This window comes from Muntiacus reevesi, chromosome 17 (genome assembly GCF_963930625.1).
Source record: "Muntiacus reevesi chromosome 17, mMunRee1.1, whole genome shotgun sequence".
In the NCBI taxonomy this organism is placed as follows: Eukaryota; Metazoa; Chordata; class Mammalia; order Artiodactyla; family Cervidae; genus Muntiacus; species Muntiacus reevesi.
Genome location: NC_089265.1, coordinates 49,484,622 through 49,499,459, shown reverse-complemented (window position 1 = coordinate 49,499,459; position 14,838 = coordinate 49,484,622). Strand labels below are relative to the sequence as shown.

General features: G+C 38.5%; 1 protein-coding gene across 6 annotated transcripts in view; it reads left to right on the top strand.

Moving 5' to 3' along the window:
* Positions 1-14,838, top strand: part of PRUNE2 (prune homolog 2 with BCH domain) — a 281,565-nt gene that overhangs the window by 39,178 nt on the left and 227,549 nt on the right. For all 6 annotated transcript variants that reach the window (XM_065908127.1, XM_065908124.1, XM_065908123.1 and 3 more), the window contains exons 2-3: positions 9,999-10,103; positions 14,434-14,636. In XM_065908127.1, the coding sequence (XP_065764199.1) occupies positions 9,999-10,103; positions 14,434-14,636 (308 nt within the window). The remainder of the gene's footprint in view (positions 1-9,998; positions 10,104-14,433; positions 14,637-14,838) is intronic.

Below are 14,838 nucleotides of genomic sequence, written 5' to 3'. Positions count from 1 at the left end.
ACATGCCACATTATTCTTAGACTTTACTGAAGACCTACTAATTCTGAGTATCAGGGATGGGCTCAGTAATCTGCATTACAAATAATGGCCTATTAGGTGACCCTAGTGCAGTCAGCGAGATGTTACTGTCACCCAAGCGGAAACCACGGCAGCATTCTTTTCTTCTGAGAAGCAGGACCCAGAAAGAAAGAGGCAGCCATGTGAAGTAGTGGGAAAAATATTGGAATACATCTTTCCAGGTCTGTATGGTGATCTAACTCATTTGTCTGATAATAGGTGCTTTGATTATACTTTATGGATAGTCTATAATTTATCAAACGATTCCTTGATTGTTATACATTGATGTTGTTTCTTATTTGTTTTCTCTTCCTGCTTCTGTTACAACTATCTGCTTCAACAAATGTTTCTCAGGATTTTATTGAATATATGTATTTAACAATGGATTTTGAGTTACAATGAGGAATTTAAAATACCCATATTTATTGGTGACTTTATTTTTATAGAATAGGTACCTAGAAGTGAAATAAATCTTGGATCAGGAAGTGTCAACATTCTGCATCTTAAAGGGTACTGTCAAATTAGTCCCACATTGGTTGTAACATTCCTTACTACTGCCTGCAGTCTAACCAGCAGTGGGTGCGAGCATTCCCAATTTTTTTGCCAATTTGATGGGCAAAAAAATAAATAAGAAAAAAAAATAATAAATAAGATTACTGTTGGTCTAATTTGCATTTCTATGACTACTAATGAGGCTGAATTTCTTTTCATTTATTTGTTTTTTTCTTCTATTAATTGCCTATTCACACTTCTACTGATGATTTCATTGGTTGTTTGTCTTTTTCTCAATGTGTAGAAACTTTTTTTGTATTAGAAATATTGCCCTTTTAATAGCAAGATAGTACAAATATTATGCAAATATTATCTCCTACTCTTTATTTTTTATCATTTCCCCCACAGAATTGAAGTAGCTAAATCATATGTTATATTTATGTATTTTTATTGGGATGTACTTTACATGTAATACTGTATTATATTATACTTTATTATACTATATTCTCAGAAGTATAACAGTGATTCAATATTTGTATGTATGGGGAGATGATCACTACAATAAATCTAGTTAACATCCATCACCATAATAATTATAATTTTTTCTTTGTGATGAGAACTTTTAAGATCTAGTCTCTTAGTTCTGTCATTCTTTTTGGCCTATCAGAATTTCACTCCTTTTAAAGATACTTAATAGTGAATGATCTATTCGACACCTTAGATTTAAATTTAAATTGCATCATCATTTTTATATGAGTCTAATTGTAAGAAAAGTAAGTGCATTCCAGTCAAAGCTAGAAACTAAGGCAAAGTCTGACCTGTATTATTGCAACAATTTTCAGAAAACATAGTAGGTAGATTGAGAATAAGATGGTCAGATGGTACAAAGTGTATCATTGCTCTTTGGTGCTTGAAAAGATAATGTCATATTAAATAATGTATGCTTATTGCATACTTAATGCAACTTATTGAACAAGCTGTTCCATAGATGCCTGAGGCCAGAGAACAAAGTAATATCTTATTGATGTTTCCAGAGTTGAATTTGTTAATAATACAGTATTTTAATTCAGCAGTGAGGATAGAATAAACATCCTAAAACTGACATGCAGTGAAAAATTCACAAAAAATATATCCATATGAAGACACCAGTGTCCATAGGAAAAAAATGACCTAAAGCACTTGTAAGTATAATAAATACAATATTAAGGTACTATTTTACCTAGCAGTAAGATAATGCTTAAACAGAGCTGAAGATTTGAAAGTCAGTTATTTCTGTAGGTGAAAATGTAAATTTCTCCTTTTCTGGTAGGCACTAAAATATTCACATTCTACATTACCTACATTACCCAGAAATATAAAATTCAGAAGTATATCTTGAAGAAATAACTAGAGATGGGCATAAGAATACTATGTTCCTAATATTCCTTGCAGTCTTACTTATATTATCAAAAAATTAACTTAAATCTTAAGTTAATTTAAGGTTGCCTTAAAGCCACCCATCGACTGGGTGACTTAAACACGGTAAATTTATTTCTCACAGTTCTGAAGACTGGAAGTTCAAGATCAGGGAACTGGCATGGTTGGGCCCTGGTGAGAACCGCCTTCTGGTCTTATAGAAAGCCTCCTTCTGATCTCACATGGTGGAGAGAGAGAGAAAGAGACAGAGAAATAGCAGAAGCACTCTGCTGTTTTATAAGAGCACAAGTTTCATCTTGAGAGCCCCCATGCTCATGACTGAGTCTATAACCAACTCTTTTTCAAAGATCCCGTCTCCCAATACTACCACATTGGGGATGAGGGCTTTGACATTTGAGTTTTGAGGTGCACAATTCAGTTCCCAGCAAGATCTCAGCATAGCAAGGGGGTTAAAGACAGCAGGAGGTCAGAAAGCTGTGTGGACCCAGATGTACATCTCCATGAGGCTGGATGGAAAGGACTACAGTTCTCAAGTCTGAAAAGAGGAAGGTTGAGAGATTATTAAAACCTGTGAAACCATGGAGGACAGACTTCTGGGATAGGGCATCTATTTAAGCTGGAAGGAAATAGTACTGAAAGGAAATTAAAAGGCTACCCCACCAAGTTGGTAATAAATGTATGGACACAGTTCCCCCCAAAGTAGAATGGCTGAAAATGATAATATGTAGGACAGTTCCTAAAGGGGCTCTTCAGAAAAGGTAAGGATCTTGGGGGAATCATCCTTGACCTTTTCTGGTTGAAGCTGTGGGGGAAAAATAATGTTGTCCCCCAAAACTGTCCTTTAGGACATTGTCAGTAAGAGGATCTTGAACAAAAATATAAAAAATTAAATGTTTTAAGTAAAGTAACAATTCCAGCCCAAATTATTATTCTGATTGAGGAAGTATGAAAACAATATATGAAGTCATTCCTTTTGAGAACATTGTATCTTCAAGATGGGTAGCAAACAGGTTGAGGAAGATGGATTCAGCTGAGAAGAACAATGAATGTTTGAGTCAGTGTCACATGCCCCAGCTAAAGGATCCTGACCCCAAGGGCTCTGGGGACGGAGATGCCCACCCAAGAAGAAGGGCCTTGGGCAGTAATAGCTGAGTGTAGCTTTTGGCTCCCCGACTGCCTTCTCACAATGGCCTCTACATTGGACCATCTAGAAGGAGTACAGGTGCGCAGTCTGAGCCACTTATAGCTGAATTTGCTCAGATCGACTCTTGTCCCTTATTTTTCCCAAATGAGAGATACTAAAAGAGGGCCTCAAGCATCTCAAAGAGAGGCTGAAGGAAAATGTTATTGAGGTCAGGTGGGAGGGCGGTGAGCAGGGAGGCTATAGACTATGCTTCTCTGACTTGATTAAGTTTCAATTTTGTCAGTACTGACTGAGACAATTAAATTATGTCAAAATCATTTGAGTTTCGTCATTGAAAGCTTTTTGCCTTTTCCTAATTCGCTGGTTTATATTCATCCAGTGCGTCACCAATTAAATTTGGACATCTATGAGAAAATTACATATAAAATGTCTATATCCTGAATTTGTAGATTCTGGTAAATGTTTTTGTTTTTAGACATAACCTGAGGTACAGCTCTCAGAAGAAATCAGTTACAGCCTCCCAGTCACTTATTATTATTTATTAACTAAGCGTTAGAATGAAACTGGACTAAATGAGGTAGCCAGTGGGCCAGAGTACTGATACCATTAAGCCAGCAAGAATGAAGAGCATCTGTAGTTTGGATCATGGAAAAAGGTCCATAGTATACTGTTAAGTGAAAACAGGAAGTCTTTAAAGACTGGGAATAGAAGCTCTCCATTTAAAAAAAAGACAATATTTTTACTTGAAGGATACTTGCTTTATAATACTGTGTTGGATTCTGCCATACGTCAACATGAACCAGTTATAAGTATACACATATCCCCTCCCTCTTGAACTTCCCTCCCATCTCCCACCCCATCCCACCCCTTTAAGTTATTACAGAGCCCTGGTTTGAGGGTTTTATTTTTGTCTTTCTGACTTACTTCACTCTGTATAATAGGCTGTAGGTTCATCCACCTCATTAGAACTGACTCAAATGCTTTCCTTTTTATGGCTGAGTAATATTCCATTGTATATATGTACCACAGTTTCTTTCTTTATCCATTCATCTGTTGATGGACATCTAAGTTGCTTTCATGTCCTACCTATTGTAAATAGAGAAGAACCCTGTTTTCATAAAGTATATGTGTCAGTATACTTGTGTAAATTTAAAATATGGAATATTCAATAATATGTTAACAGTGGTTATCTTTGTTTTATTAATTTCTGTTGTGTCTGACTTTTTATAATGGCATATCTTTCTTTCCTTACCAGAAAAAGAAACAAAAATAAAGAATATAATACAAAAGTTTCAGTTGGTGGAGGAAATTCCTGTGTTCTGGGGACTTTGCATAGAGTGATAAGTTTTCCTCTTTGCTTTTTTAAACTTTTAATTAATGTCATACTGCTCCCTCCAGTCTGTGCTCCCTCGGAGTCCCAACCTTTTCTCAGATAGTGATAAGATTATGAGATGTTCAGGAGGTCAGAAGTTCTAGACATCATCTTAAACCCAAGGCCAGGAACAAAAGGCATCTCGCTCATTTTCCAGATGAACCAAGAATGTGACTTTATCCATATCCGGTAGAGGTGATGGGGGCTTTTGTCCCAGCCTTTGGAGGACCAGGTTGCTCTGGGCACGCCACAGCTCCCTTGGTCCCTGCCGCTCGTCTGGCTGTGGTTCCTCATGCATCCCTCCCTCCTGGCTTTCCTGGTGACTGTGACTGGCCTGGAGATAGGAACCGAAAGGGACATTAGTGGCATGTAAGATTTCCTCTTGCCCATCTGTGAGTCTCCTGATTTAGAATCATGGCAGCCTTCAGTACACAGGGTTCTTCTGGGGAGGAACTGAGCCCTTTTCTGTGCCACCCAGAGCCAGCCTCCAGGAAGGAAGACCCCTCATTCCGACCCCTCATTGACTTGGAGTTAGAAATAGTCAACTGCCAACTGTTTCTGTTCCTGGATTTTCTTGGCGATACAATCCAGTAAATTCAAATGACTTTTTCTCTGGCATCTTCACTTGCTGGTTAAAGATGAGGGACTAAGAAATAGGCTCTGCACCAGTGTGCAATGAAGGGAACTCCCCAACTTCTGTAGGCTTTGTCTATAATGATCATTTCAGTTCATTATTTTTGAAAACATTTGCCTGGGATTTTTAAGAAAAGAGAGTTGAGTAGGACCGGTATGGAGAAACCATAGTATAACTGTGTTGCAAGGGCTTATTGACTCAGGTTAGTTGTGGGGCTTTGGATGTAAAGTTCCAGGAGGAACAGGTCTGTTTCTCAGAGGGTAGAGTTATTAAAAAAAAAACGATGGAGGGGCCTGGGCTTATGACAGGGTTCTAGAAGCCCTCTCTCTAATCAATTCTGTTCAGAGTGTGTTTGAAAGTGCTTTTTCCTGACAAGTACAGTTGGCTTTCATGGGTGGTTGAATCTTAATGCTTAGATATTTCTCTGCTTTTAAAAAGAGGGAAGAACCTTCATGAAGTAATCTCATTTTAGTGATGTATAGGATTACACTTCGAAAGCATATGAAGAGTGTGATCTGGAATACTGGCGTATTCAATATATTTTCTTTTATATGTTGATTATGGAGAGGTTCTGTCTATATATTCAGAAGTTCAAGGTATAGTGTAAGTTTAGTACAGTATCTATTTCAACCCATTATGAAGATTCTATTTTGTTTTGGGCTTGCTCAGCGCTGGATGTAGATAGGAGATGATAAATATCTGTCTCCTGAGATTCCTTAATGCTTGGTGTGCTTATCAAGATCAGGTGATGGCTGTTTTCCTGCCAAATCTATTCTCTCCTAGCTGGGAGTTTATAAAGTCACATTTTGAAAATGTATATGCTAGGCAATAACTATTTGTTGGAACATCCTGGACATTGTCTCACTTTGCACCTTGGCCTGAGATAACTGGAGGTCCCTTTTCTTCACTTTAGATCTTTATTAATGTCACCTTCTCAATGACCCTCATCCCAGGGCACCCTAGCCTTCTATTCATCCTTATCTAATCATTGGCTCTTTTTATCTCCTTGAACTAAAATGCAAGTGGCATGGGGGCTGGGATTTTTGTCTGCTTGGTTCGTGCTGTATCCTTAGAGATTAGTATAGTGCCTGGCACACAAACAGGATTTTATTAGTTGAACGACAGTGATTAATTGAATTGATAAAATTGTACATATGTCACTTTTATTTGGGCATAATTTGTCTGTTTGCAAATACTCTAGATCCCAATTTGAATTGTGTCAAGGGACATAGACTTCAAGATTGAGCATCTATGAGTCTATGAATATACGGGGACGTGACCCCACACGCCTGCAGTGAGGAAGGGCCCGCAGGCCTGCAGTGAGAAGCGCAGGGGATCCCCGTGGTCCGGAGTCTCTTCTCAGTTCTGTGAGCCAGTTTCCCTGTTGCCCCTGCAGGTGGAGCCATCGATGTGGAGCGGACCAGGTGCCTTAAGGATACCCTGTTACCAGCCCCACACCCCCGAGCTCAGTCCCAGACTTTTCTGACTTTCTTTGACCCCTGTTTTTACGCTGATCATACAGCCAAGGTCATTTGTGGTAGGAAGTTTGAAAGTGGGACCTGTGTTCTTTGGCTGTTGACCTCTGTTTTGAACAGCCAAATCCTGCACATTCCTTGAGTTCACCTACTGGTTGAGTTTATGTAACTAACTTCATGTTTTATTCCTCCAAGCACCCAGAAATCTGTCTAAGCCTGATTACTATGATACTTGACTTTTGCTACCCTTTAATTATATCTTAGTGGGTTTGGGTAGGATTCAGGCTCTTAGGAACATCTGGAATGTTTTTTGAGGTTGAGTCTACCATTTTAAGGGTCACCAAAGGAACCTTCTGATTGTGATGTCCCTTTTGTTTAGTCTAACAATTTTAGCCAGCCTGAAATTTCTAGTCATCTTTTTGGATTGTGGCATAATTCCTGGAAGGTCTCTTTAGAATGAAAGTATGTTACCTTGGTGAGTAACACGTTAATCTGGGAGTACTCATTGGCGTGGATTCACTATGGAATTGCTAGTGAAGGGGCGGATAGATCCCTGATAGGATGGCCACCAGAATGATGGAGATGGGAAGATAGTGTTGGAGCCTGGGAACTGGGGCATTGACTGGAGATGGCAGACGTAGTAAATGATGCTGGAAGAAGCCATGACTCTGAAGGAACTTGATATATGGGAAGAAGGGGATTCAGGAAACAAACAAGAGAACATGAAAACAGAGGGATGTGGGCACCAAAAAAAACCCAAAAAACCTCTTGAAGGTTTGTGTTGGGATCTTCTACAGCCTGACCTGCAAGTTGATACATGCTTTTTTCTCTTTAAATGAAGAAGGATGAATAAATCCTAATCTTAGAAGATTCACCAGTTGTGAGAATTGGCCCATCATGTTTGGGCTCACAATTTTGTTTAGCTCCTTTCTCTTTCTGATTAATAATTGGTTTGGGCTTAGAAATGCATTGACTCCCAAGTCGTCTTATTTTCCCCCATGTCTTCTTTGGTGCAAGTTGAGTGTTGAATGCAGAGCTGTGCTGAGAAATTACTGAATCTAGACAAGGAGGCAGATAGATCAGCTTTGGAGTAATTTTAATGCTATACTTTTATGAAGCCTTGCTGTATTTAATAGGCGTATTTAATATTCTCTTTGCCCCCTCGATCCCCATGCCTGCTCATTTTGTAGATACTGAAGTCATGATGACATTATGGTGTGATCAGTGCAGGGCAGAAGAGACAGAGCTCTTTGTACCGGGTCATGGGCTCTGGGAACAATCCTAGTCCTCTAACAGCCTCTACTGACCTACAAAAAGTGTTGTCAATCTTCTTACTGTCTGCCTTCAAAGAGATATGGGAGGAGAAATGACGTAATGTCTACTTAGACCTTCGAGCTTCTCGGAAGAACAGTCTACAGTAATATGATTTCTTAATGCATTTGTTTGTGTTGTAATGGAGTATAATTGCATTTATCCCAATTTCTTTTTATACCTCTAAATATGACAGTCTTGCACAGGGGAAGCAGTCTGGCTTTGGGAGTAAGAACTGGGCCTAGACTAGTATCCTCAAAAAGTACAAGTGGACTAGCTATAAAGTTATAAGGTTGAGGGAAGGAAGGTGGGAGAAGAAGGAGTGGGAGCTACAGGTGGCGATGGCGGGGGGCAGTGGTTATAATTATCTTCAGAGTGTTTATAACATTTTAAAATCCTATTATTTTACTAAAGCTCAACATATCAATATATTTAAAAATATACATATTTGTTTTAATTTATAATATTGCATACTGGACAACTTATATGCAATATTGACCCTGCCATCATTCTCTATGTTGATAGGCTTTTTGAGCCTCCTCCAAGATTTACCTTATTATGTTCCTTGGGCCACAGTTTGGTTGTTGAATAACTAGTTTCTGAGTCTGATATGGTAGTTCTCTACAAACACCAACACGTTTATAGATTCAGTTGTAAGAGGCCTAGTAAGTTACTAAATAATGCTTTTTCTTTGTTCTGTAGAAAAGGAAATAACAAGTTTTTTTTTTTTTAACTGAAATAATCATGAGCAGTGGATTTTTTGAGTAGCTTTTTGAGCAGTATTACAATCGAGTTGGCTTTCTAGTAAGTCATGAAAAGAGAAATTAAAACAAAGGATGAAAAGCTGAGGAAGTATACATAAGTGTCATCCCTGACATTCCATGAATATGTTAATTTGGGTTACCCTTATCATTATTGGACAGTTTTGTTGTGGAATTTTCTGGTTGTGATCAGTTCTTTAGCACTTCTAATCCAGTGTTTTATAAGGAGGTCAGCCTTCTGGAAAGAATTTTAAGCAACTGTTGAGTTAACCAGGAAAGAAAACAGTATGTATGTCTTCTCTTTCAGAGAGGTGACAATATACACTCTTTAATAGCAACTGATTTGTATTTTTGGAGCAATAATACTGATCATATTACTTTCTCTGAAGAGAAGAAAAGCATTACAACCACTTTTATTTGTTAAATTATAGAATATAGTGCAGAGAGAGCATATCCTGTCACTCAAAATGTGGCATGAAAAAAATAAATTTCTACCAAATAGTGTTGCATACCAGGGACATATGAAAAAAATCATTTTTTCTCTCAAAGTGAGAAGAACATCTTGTGTAAAGAAATGATATAAAATACTATGGAACTGTTCTTTAGACCAAAATAATCTTTTACGAAAAAGTGTTGACTTGGAGATATAGTTGATATCAAATTACTTTGTGGATGATCTTAATACAACCACATTTTTGTTGTAGGAGGTCATTGAAAACATGTGACTACCAGTTGACCTGAGAGCTAGACTCGGTCAACTGGAGTTTCCCCTTCCCCTCCCCTATCCTTGAAATGTACAATCTGCCCTTCAATCTCACAGCAAGAACTATGTTTATGGACACAGCCTTGAGTGAACAATGTGCTGTTGAGACCATGTGTCACGGAAGCCAGTTAAGGCCTCTACGTAAACTTTTAAGATTCTGGTGGGCAGCGGTGGAGATACACCTGTCTTGTGGCTGTCCAAGACAAGCCTTGTAAGTAGGTTCCCTTGCTTATTGAACCTGCCACCCACCCATCTGGAGTGGGCTGCATCTTCTTCAGTCTCCCCTTGTTCTGTGTGTATGGGGGCCAGTTTCAGGTTTCACCCAGGAAAGTTTGCAAGGTTGTAAACCAATAATTTTCTGTTCTTGACAACTAACTAAAATTTGAATGAGCATTTCTGAATGTTAAACATATTGTACCATTTTAGGCCCTTATATAAAACCTCAAGATACATTTATGGATTTTTGCAATTGTGTCTGAATATACCTAAGGCATACATATTTTTAAAATTGAAAAAATCCACTTTACGTTAATCTGTTGTTAAGTTGTGATGTTTTATTTGAATTTGTTTCAGAATCGAAGCAAACGCTTGGAGAAGGTCCATGTGGTTATTGGACATAAGTCCTGTGATTTGGATTCTCTCATTTCTGCCTTCACATATGCTTACTTTCTAGACAAGGTGAGTGGAAAGAAGGTCATGTATTTCTTTTTTTTTTCTTTTTAAAAAAATTTTTTTTCATTAGTTGGAGGCTAATTACTTTACAATATTGTAGTGGTTTTTATCATACATTGACATGAATCAGCCATGGATTTACATGTATTCCCCATCCTGATCCGTCCTCCCACCTCCCTCTCTACCCGATCCCTCTGGGTTTTCCCGGTGCACCAGGCCCGAGCACTTGTCTCATGCATCCAGCCTGGGCTGGTGATCTGTTTCACCTTAGATAATATAAGAAATTACTCATTTATTTATTTTTTATTTTCGGCTGCTCTGGGTCTTCATTGCTGCACTGGTCTTTCTCTAGTTGCAGCGAGCAGGGGCTACTCTAGTTGTGGTGTGTGGGTTTCTTACCACGTGGTGGTGTCTCTTGTTGTGGAGCTCAGGCTCTAGGGTACTTGGCTTCAGTAGTTGCAGCTCCCGGACTCTAGAGAACAGGCTTACTAGCTGTGGCGCACAGGCTTAGCTGCTCCATGGTATCTTCCCAGACCAGGGATCGAACCTCTGTCCCCTGCCCTGGTGGGTGGATTCTTTGCTACTGAGCCACCAGGCAACCCCAAGATTATGCTTTTTATATTTGAATTATGATGTAACTTTTATAAACCGATATTTTCCAGAAAAACAAGGAAGCTACTAACTTAATTTTTCATGTTCTGGTTTATTGTTGCAAAGAATAATGTATTATAATTCATTAATCAACAAATATCTATTGGTCACTTACTACATGTTAGGCATTGTTCTGATTATTTCTTACTGTGTCTCTGCATAAATATTTATTTCAATAGGATCGATTTTTTCAAATAAAAAATTTTAAAAATTTACAATTGTTGATTACTTTTGTGGAAATTCAGAGAACTGACAAAAGTAAGTGTCAGAATTTCTTGTTTGCCTTTATCATTCTTGTTGGATGATCTTGCCCTTGGGAGTACAAAAATATGTGCAGAATAGTCTGTGACCATTACATGAAGAATAGAGCATGCTGGCTGGAATTTTCAGTAATAGAGGTGTTACCTTCCACATCTATATTCTGTTTTTGCCTCTTAGCCTGACTTTGTACAGCAAGATCATTCTCAGTTAACAATAATTTCCCTTGAGTCAGAGTCTTCGTACTCTGTGAAGCCATACTATAGCATGCCAGTGCAGGTGGAAAAGACCTTTCTTTCAATAATTTGTTTAAAAATATCCATTCCATAAATTCATCAACCCATTTAAAGCATCACTTTAAAGCCTGAAAAAGTACATTATGAGTGTCTTGGTGCTATGTCTAATCTCATACAGTTTTTCGTTTTCTGGAGTACAATTTGTTTTACTCCAATTTTGTTTGGATCCTTGACTCTGACAGTATGCATAGCTGATCTACAATGATTTACATTCACATGAAACCCAGCCTTCCAGGATGAGCCGTAGGTGGCAAGAATGGTTTTAGGGCAGCAGCTGACAAAGTGCCAGGTAAAATATTCTGATGTCGACATATGACTTTCTATCAGATTTATCTTAAAATTTGCTAAATTTCACAAGGGAGATTAATTGGTATGAAGAGAGAAATGTGCCTGTGTCAAGACATGTATTTAAACACTAATCTTATTAATGGGATTTTTTTCTTATGTATTTTGTATTGATCTATAGTTAGTTTTCAGTATTGTGTTCATTTCAAGAGTACGGCAAAGTGGTTCAGTTATTTTGCTGTACACTCGATTTTCAGATTCTTTTCCATTATGTCACAAGATATTAAGTTTAATCCCCAGTGCTATACAGTAGGTCCTTGTTGATTACCTACTATATATATAGTAATGTGTATCTGTGAATCCCAAACTCCTAATTTATCTTCCCCACGTCCTGCCCACCCTTAAGTGGGTTTCTTGACTTCTAGGAAAAAAGCATTGCTTGTCTTGAGATCAGTAGAGTTGCTTGAACTAGACTGGTTTTTAGACTGATCGTGGCATGGATTCTTTTTTTTCCCTTAATGGGATCGGAGAGGTTGCCTTAGGTTATGGAGTTGTTGCTCAAAATCTCACAACTTTGTCTAGAGAAAAGTTTCTTTCTCATTTTCCATGCCACGGTGAACCAGATACCCTTGTATGGTCATTAGAATGCGTGTGCATACACACACACACCTACCCACTCACTCCCCTCACACATAGAATCCTTCGCAGGAACAGATCTTAAGTCTTCAAGGAAGTATAGTTTACACCTACTTAAAGGAGGAAAATTTTTTCCTAAATTCATCCTTCTCTCTATGAAATGAACATGTCAGATTACCATGTCATGGACTCTTAGGAAGTCATATAATAATAATGACAGCACTGCCACTAACTTTGACGTCTTGAATGAATATAATAACATCCAGCAAAAGGAGTGGGCAAAGTAGTTGTCATAGTGAAATAAAGAGATGTGTGGCCTCTCTTCTCCTTCTTGCAAGACTCACAACTAAGCATGGGGACAAATATGGAATTATTGAAGGGTCACATACTGGGAACTTGTCAAGTTCTGTGTCTTCTTCTTAGTTTGCTGCACCCTGCTCCCATCACGGGTCTGCATCTTCATTTTAATTTTTCCTGAGAATCTGGCTGCTCCCTCTCAAAGTATGAACACATAGAAGGACAGGGTTTGCAGCTTCACATGTCTGACTCTGTTTAATTACTTTCCGCCCTGGTAGGTAAGCCCCATTCTATGGATGAGGAAAACTGAGGCTCAGAGAGGAAGATGGCTTTCTCAAAGTCAGACAGCAGAGTCAGGACCAGAACATAGCTTTTCCGACCACCACTCCAGAATAGGTCCTGCCAGAACAGGCTCAGACTGCATGGCTCTTGACTTAAGTTTCAGTATCAGGAGTAAGGTATAACTCTAGCAAGTAATAAGGAAAAACATCTTGTTGTGTATAAACTGGTAATGATTATTACACGGTTGTGATTCTGTATTAGCCTGATAGGTGGGATAAAAACCATCTTGTTGGAATGGCTTTGTATACCATAGTCGTAGGTGATTCATTTATTTCACTCGAAAAGTATGTATTAAATATCTGTTTTGTGTCAGACCATTTTATGCACTTAGAAACATGAACAAAACTGACAAAAATCCCTGCTAGGAAGGGGAGATGGATGATAAAGATGTTAAGACTGTGTAATAAACACTATGCTTGCGAAAGAGTTAGTGATGATGTGAGAACAAAGGCCATTTAGTTCAGGCAAAAATCCAGTCTTTCCAAACCCCACATTCTCTCAGTGATATTTAGTTTATTGCTATAGAGTTATAGTAATATTTAAAAGCACCTTCATTTTAAAAATTCTCATGGAAAAATAAGTTTATTATTGTGAATCTGAAATTCTCTAATGTCTACCCATCTCCAGTTTCCCCCATCATTACAGTTTTTTTTTTTTTTAAAAGAGGTTTGTTAACATTATGTTTTTAAAAAAGATATAAAACATTAACAGAAATCATAGTCTGGTAGTCTGTGAGCCAAATCTGGAGTTTTCACTAACCTACACAGTATTTTTAATTAAAAGGTTTATTGTGACATTGTAACAATTAAACATTACAGATAACACCCCCAAATCTAGATTTCTAGCTTCTCTTGAGTAATTGAAGGATTTGCCTATCCTGGACTGGGAATTTTTTGCATGGAATCAATTGACTGGAGTTGATTGGGAGGCATCCCATATAGATGTGACATTTGGGTCTTTCTGTGTCAGTGAGGTTTTTACTTGTAGCTTCCCTATTGGCTCAGCTGGTAAAGAAGCCACCTGCCAAAGAAGATGACACAAGAGACACCAATTTGATCCCTGGGTTAGGAAGCTCCCCTGGAGAAAGAAATGGCAACCCACTCTAGTATTCTTGCCTGGAAATTTCCCTGGCAGGCTATATAGTCCACAGGGTCACAAAGAGTCGGACATGATAGAGCGCACACGTGCGCACAACACACCGTCTTCCCCTGCCCTGCGGTCATCATTCTCATTTTTTGCTCTTTCCATAAAGATGGGCAGATTTGTTTCCTATGAAGAAGAGAATGTGTGTATTTTAAGAGGTGGAGAGGGTGAAATGAGACACAAAAATTTTCAAGGAAGGCAAGAGAAGTTTCATGTGGAGTCACAAGAGATGAACAAAAATTAGGGACCACTTAATCCATGGGAAATGCTCCGCTCCTTGGGTTCAGGGAAAACCGGTAATGAACGTAACGTGGTTTAGCGAGACCAGAGGACCTTCCTTCCCTTCCGGTTACCCTCTGGCTTGAGAAACTGTAGCTGTGTTTTATCCTCCTGCTGCGTCAGTGACTCGTCAACTTTTTTCTCGGTAGGTCAGCCCTCCGGGGGTTCTCTGTTTGCCGGTGCTGAACATACCAAGGACTGAATTCAGCTACTTCACTGAAACAAGGTTCATTTTAGAAGAGCTCAACATCTCTGAGTCATTCCACATATTCCGAGATGAAATCAATCTGCATCAGCTAAATGATGAGGGGAAGTTATCTCTAACACTTGTTGGCAGCAACGTACTGGCAAGGTAAGGCTCTGGAGGGAGGTTTGATATTTTAAAAAAGATTTTTCTGGGCCAAGTATTACCTTGTTCAGATTTTTTTGTGGTTTGGGAAGATGTATTAAAGGAAGAGGACATTTCGAAGAAAGAGAATGTGTTTTTTCTCTTACAGCAAAATTTGGGCTATGCCAAGCCTCTGTTTTTACTTTGGCATTTCAGATATGACATC